Consider the following 6,000-nt stretch of genomic DNA (forward strand, 5'->3'; position numbering starts at 1 on the left):
AAACTTCCTGCTAACCAACACACAGCATCAAAACCAATTTCAGCCAACGCCATGTGCAAATGCAGGTTTTCTAAGAAGTACAAGGCCCTCAGAGCTCTGTTAGATTAATTATTCCTACCATGGACCCAGCTACCATTTCCGACCAACTCTCTAAGACCACAGACAAACTCACTTTGGTATTATAGAAGTAAAAAAACCACCAATATATTAATCCAAAATTACATGACTCATCTTTCAAAGGATGCTTTGGCTTCTCAGATACTTTCCTAAAGTTCATACCCAATATGCAATTTTGTRTATTTTAAATTGCATTTGGAAATAATGTTTTCAAAATAAAAAAAATCACTAGACATAGTTATAAGATTTCCACTCCTCCTCCTTTATTTATTTATTTTACCTGGGAAGGAACACTCTTTGGCGGCTCAATTCGTATAGATGGATCCCATTCTCCTGGTGGCAAGACTGTCACTTGGTCTAAAAACTCATCAATTCCTGATAATAAATCGTTTCGGTCTTTAGCTTTGTAAGCAACATCATGGAAAACCTATGAGGAGAAAGTACCCACCATTCAGTTAYTTATTTTTAAAAGAGGAATAGATTRCAAGAGACACTTAATACGTTTTAAAAAGTAATGAGATAAGAAAAAAAAATTTAAAGGCCCTCAATGGTTAGGCTTTTACTGTGTACTTTTGCATTAAGAACTGTATACACACCCTAATAGATCATAAAATTTCTATGCTTTAACCTCAAAAGAATTTTTCATTTTTTCTAAAATTCATCAAAATTTTTCTCTTCTTGCACATCTTCTAGTATAAAATTCATTATAGGAAAGAAGCACATGAAAGCAATCTTGTTTCAAAATAATAAAACAAACAGAAGACTATCCTAGAGTAGACTCTACTACTTCCAAAAAAAAAAATTGACATAGACTTGGAATTCATGGTTTAAAAATAAACAGGAAAAAAATAAAYAAAATAATCCCTGAATTCAGAAGATGTAGAACAACACCGTTAGTTTTGGTACTGGCATTATTTGGTACAAAACCTGTTGCAGAAAATTTTCCTGAAAATTTGCCTTTGTAGATACAGGAGCCTAAACTATTGTCTCTAAAGGACCTGACTGTTACATCTAATAGCTGTACATCAGAACTTTTAAGCCTACCTAAGTTTTTAAAATCACCAAGTAATTTATATTTTCTATTTCAATCATCTATGTCACTGCTAATAATTAGTCCACCTAGAAAATGAGAAGCTGCAAGTTAAGATTCAGTTCTCATTCAGAACCAATATTTGATCATGTGCTAACTATGCAATTACAGAATGACCAACTTCTGGTTTAAATCTCGCAAGTTAAAACGGCCGCTGTATAAAAGATTTCTGCTCGTTCACTGCATTCCCTTTCAATAGGTGGCGCTCAATACGAAGTCAAAAGTGGAACATCATATTTTGCTCCGTAGGATGAGAAATTGTTTAAAAAAGTCTCAATTCAAATCCATAAACTATAGCTAGAATATCTTTTCTGGAATATATTTAGGATTTCTACARGAAAAGCAAGGAGAAAAAAAATATTTTACTATTAGCCAATTCACTGAATTGTGGGGAATAAAAAATGTAAAGTTTTACYGTTCTTCATTTAACCAGTTTGGTTCCTTTTCTCTAACATGTCATCCCTGGATATATTTAAAAGCAGTCAGTAAATACATTATTTTTACTAGTCTTTAACAACATGTGTTTTAAATACACCACTCACATCATCTGTCATAAGCGTAGCTATTGATCTTCCAATTTCATGGTACTGTGGTGCTTTGCCTGCTGGTCCCAGCAACAAAAACAAAAATCTATGGAGGAAACAATTGAGACAAATCAATAGGGCTGCTCATCTGAATATCATCAGTAAATTCTTTCAAACTGACGTTTTAAGAATATTTGATGTAGTAAAAATGTGTTTAGCTTTTGTCATAGCTTTTTGTGTCATAGCTTCAGATCTCATAGACTGCTCAAAGACAAGACAAGCCTCAAAACCACTACTGAACCTTTCATACTGAACCAAAGTAACTTAATCAAGCCTCATTTTTCAACAACAATGTTATAACTGGAACAGAAATCCACAGGCTACAGCCCAATGAACATTTCCTTGCATTAAAGCCTTTCCACCTCCCTATGATGTTTTTAGGAACTCTATGATCTGTTCTCCAGCCTCTTTACTGATCACCTCTTCATGGAAATTATGCTCCTCATTTGCTAAATCCAGATGTCACCTGATGGAGGCACAGACACATTTCAGCAAAGACACTGGCTGTACCCATCTTGGTTCTGTAGCAGTGGAAATGACGGGAACCTGTGTTCTGGACACTGAACAAGTGACAATGACACTCTCCACAAGACATTTTGGTCTTGTAACTGGGAAGGAATCAAACCAAGGGATGCCTCACGATGCACGGGCCCAGCTGGTCTCCATTACTAACCACAACCATCATTTCAACATTTTTTTTTAAATAAAAACAGGGCAAGTATCTTACAAACAAAAGGGCAGTCATCAATGAATGAATCCGAATAATTATTTTTACATTCTTACTACACTCTACAAATACGAAATTCCTAAGTAAAACACATTTGAAAAAAATAGCACTGTTTTCACCTCACAATATAAAAAACTCAATATGATTCTTTTTTTGTCAGTGGATTATCCACACCAAAATTGAGTGCATCTTCAAAAAAAAAATCAAGTTTGCTACTTCAAATCTGCAACTTTTCACTACTCGGAAAAACACAGGACAGAATGTTAGCTGCAATAATTTGTCTACACAAACTTACGAATTTCATGTGAGATATTAAGAGCACGAATGTCCACTACTCTCTGAAATTTCTCCCATACCTTTTAAAGGAACACTGCTAAAATTGCTTTTTCCTTTTCATTACAGTACATGCAGAAAAGTGAAGATAAACAAGCACTACAATAATTTTAAAACATAAAAATCAGAGTTGTCAACCACTGAACAGTCTAACACTTCAGTACTTCATACTAATACTTCAATACTACAACTTCAGCTGCAGATTAGTTACCAGAAGGTAGATTGAGGTACATATATCGAGAAAGTAAGGGTTTTTTTCACCATTTAGATTACTCATCTAGGCATAGATTTTTACAAAGTAACAGTTTCAGACTATATATAGACTTTTAGGCCCAGTGGATTCTCTCTGTCATGTTGTGTTGCAGATAAGGGAACTACAACACGCCTCATGATGCATCTCTATAAAGGCAACACAGGCTTGAAAAAGTTTTAAAAACTTAAACATCATAATTAATTTATGGTATAAGTAAAACTTAGCTTTCTGGGCATTTATTTACCGTGTAGGAACTGGAACCTCTGTGAGACCTGAGAGAAGGACAGCAGGGGAGAGCCTCACAAATGCAATAATAGGTCTTTCTAAAAAATCTACTTCTCCCACTAACACATTTGATGCTTCTGCTCCTGAAGGAATTTTCCTCATGAAGTTCATATCAACCTATTTGTAAAAAGATGGAACAAGTGTTTATTCCTCAACAGTTGTTAGCAGTAATTCTGTAACATAATTTTACATATGATCAGTATTTAGTAAACATTTACTCCACAAAGAAAAAATATAAAAGCAAATCAAATATCTCACAATACAAAAAAGACAAACATAAGTATAAAATGTCAGCCAGCCATCTATTAAACTATTTTCTAGAAGTTAGCATCACTACTACCTATTATATTCTAAAAGCCTCCAAACTGCGTAGCCACCTTTTAAGATTACTTCTCATGACAAGCATTCCATGATAGGGCACATCTTAACAAGTCTGAAGAGAGTTCATGTAATTACACATTTTCTAGAACGTGGCTAGTTATTTCACAGCTTCGTATTTCATGTTAGAAAAAGGCAAATTTTTGCAAAAGATATTTTCGTGTATTTTTCATCCCTGAAAAACACAATTGAGAAGTTACCGCTTGTTTCCATATGCAATTGGAGAAGGGCTCCGCACATGAACTCTGTTCGCATAGGCACGCACACACCGAACACCACTACCCAGACAACTTACAGATGGCCTCTTGAGTCCCACACCAAGTGTGCCACAACTACAGTGCCAGGAGGCTGACTCCTGCCCAACAGGAGACAAGGCAGGTGTACAGAAGGACAGGCCAAGCAAAAACATAAAAACTGTGACAGAGGAGCAGGAACAAATGGCACCTGCCATGATCAGATGAGAACAACAGTGCAAGCTACCTTCGTTTAAGTGCATTTATTTAACTTGACAAATCAGTTTTCTTATAATCTTTCACACTGCAGATAATACCACAGAACTGTTTTTTAACAGCCAAGGTGGAACTTGCATGGCAAATTCAGATCATAAAAGARAGAGACAGGATTTACAATACACAAGTGAGATGTATGATAGCTTTTGTGTGGCAAACTCCGTAGTAGTGCAGGACAAGTCTCCTTTAAAAACTCCCTCTACAAAAAAAATAAAACCCCTTATAGTGGCATCTATAAACTGTTATTGCAAGAGACTTTATAGCAGTTCTGAAAATACCTCCCTTTGTATGAGACAGTAGAGTGACTTCGCTCAGTAATTTACCACAATACTGGAGAAATCACCTCATGAAATAGAAAGATCAKTCCCCCTGGGAAGACTATCAAAACATGAGACATATTTCATCTACATCACCTTCTGATTCCTATACAAGTCATACTTGCGATTCTTATAGAAGTCATACTTAAYTAAGACAGCAATAACGAACATTTTTTTAATAGTCTCATTGTGCTGAATTCCAATGTATTTCGTGCTATTTACCTTACTAAAATCAACGGTGCTGTTTTCTCTGCTTCCTCCTGTTCCAGTACCTTTAGCATCTCCACATTTCCCAGTGTCTAGATTTCCAGGTGCTGACTGTGGAGATGCTAGGAGTCCTAAATTGAAACAATGGAGATAAGTTCAAAATATTGTTCAGAGTGAAATGAGCACACAGCACTACAAAAACTCAATGTGGCAGCTTGCTTAAAGCAAATGTGCAAGTTATTAAATAAAAGTGTCTTACATTAGTATCATAAATGCAACATGAACAAGTCATAACGGTAAAAAATTTGACATAATGAAAAAAATAGTGTTGCCTAAATGATGGCCATTTGCAAAACAATCATGAGAAGAGTGACTTTAAGGTGGGTGAGGGAGGAACATCAAGGAAGAGAGAAAAATCAACTATCAGTCTTAACCTCCCCAGAACTTGGTAGATGGCAACTTTGCTAATTTTAGAAGTCCTCAAAGACCCAAAGCAAGCACTTCTGCTGCCTCTTCGGTGTGTGGTGGGTATTCCCATTGTAACATGGCTAGGCAAGTGTCAGGCTATGAGTAATAGAGATGATACCCTGCTGGGGTAACTACCTCTGTACAAGCAGCATACTATAAACATGACAAATAAACTGATTAAAGTTCCAATTATAGAGCCAAGCAGRTAATAATAGCCAAAGGGTCTCAAACACACGAGCTGAAAAGGCATTTCCGTGAAGTTCCTGAGTTAAAGGCACAGCTTCCCTCTAATATCTGCACAAGACATTGCAGTTTTATGTATCTTGACAAGATACTAACACTGAACTGCAGGTCCACTGAATGTTCATATTCATATACGAGTGTTCATATACCAAATTCCATGTTGCCACAGCCATCCCTATCCAACTAGCATTTATAAGCTAGTCTGGGCACCTATAACCAAACCAAAATCCAATCTTTTGGATTACAGAGCTTTTCCGTGTTTCGTGTTCCAATATGCTCTAAAAGGGTACACGCTTCCAAAGCCACATCTAGACTAACCTTAAAGTCTCAATTTTGTATAACACATAAATAGCCTGTTGTAAAAGTCAGCATCACTCTAGTCAAAATAAAACACAAGTCCTCCTAGTCTGCTTTTTGGCTATCTGCTGGAATAGTGTGTCCTACCTCTGAGTTTACTATTTAATAGCCAGATATTAACACAAAAAAAAA

At 36.0% G+C, this 6,000-nt stretch overlaps 1 protein-coding gene across 2 annotated transcripts in view; it reads right to left on the minus strand.

The window, feature by feature from the left end:
- The window catches only part of SLC4A7 (solute carrier family 4 member 7), a 56,419-nt gene that overhangs the window by 19,875 nt on the left and 30,544 nt on the right, over nucleotides 1–6,000 (minus strand). For both annotated transcript variants that reach the window (XM_026045561.1, XM_026045562.1), the window contains 4 exons: nucleotides 4,816–4,931; nucleotides 3,349–3,506; nucleotides 1,750–1,837; nucleotides 398–544 (listed from right to left, as the gene is read on the minus strand). In XM_026045561.1, the coding sequence (XP_025901346.1) occupies nucleotides 398–544; nucleotides 1,750–1,837; nucleotides 3,349–3,506; nucleotides 4,816–4,931 (509 nt within the window). The remainder of the gene's footprint in view (nucleotides 1–397; nucleotides 545–1,749; nucleotides 1,838–3,348; nucleotides 3,507–4,815; nucleotides 4,932–6,000) is intronic.

The sequence above is a fragment of the Nothoprocta perdicaria genome, unplaced genomic scaffold (genome assembly GCF_003342845.1).
Source record: "Nothoprocta perdicaria isolate Ctin4 unplaced genomic scaffold, notPer1 scaffold_40, whole genome shotgun sequence".
Taxonomy (NCBI): Eukaryota; Metazoa; Chordata; class Aves; order Tinamiformes; family Tinamidae; genus Nothoprocta; species Nothoprocta perdicaria.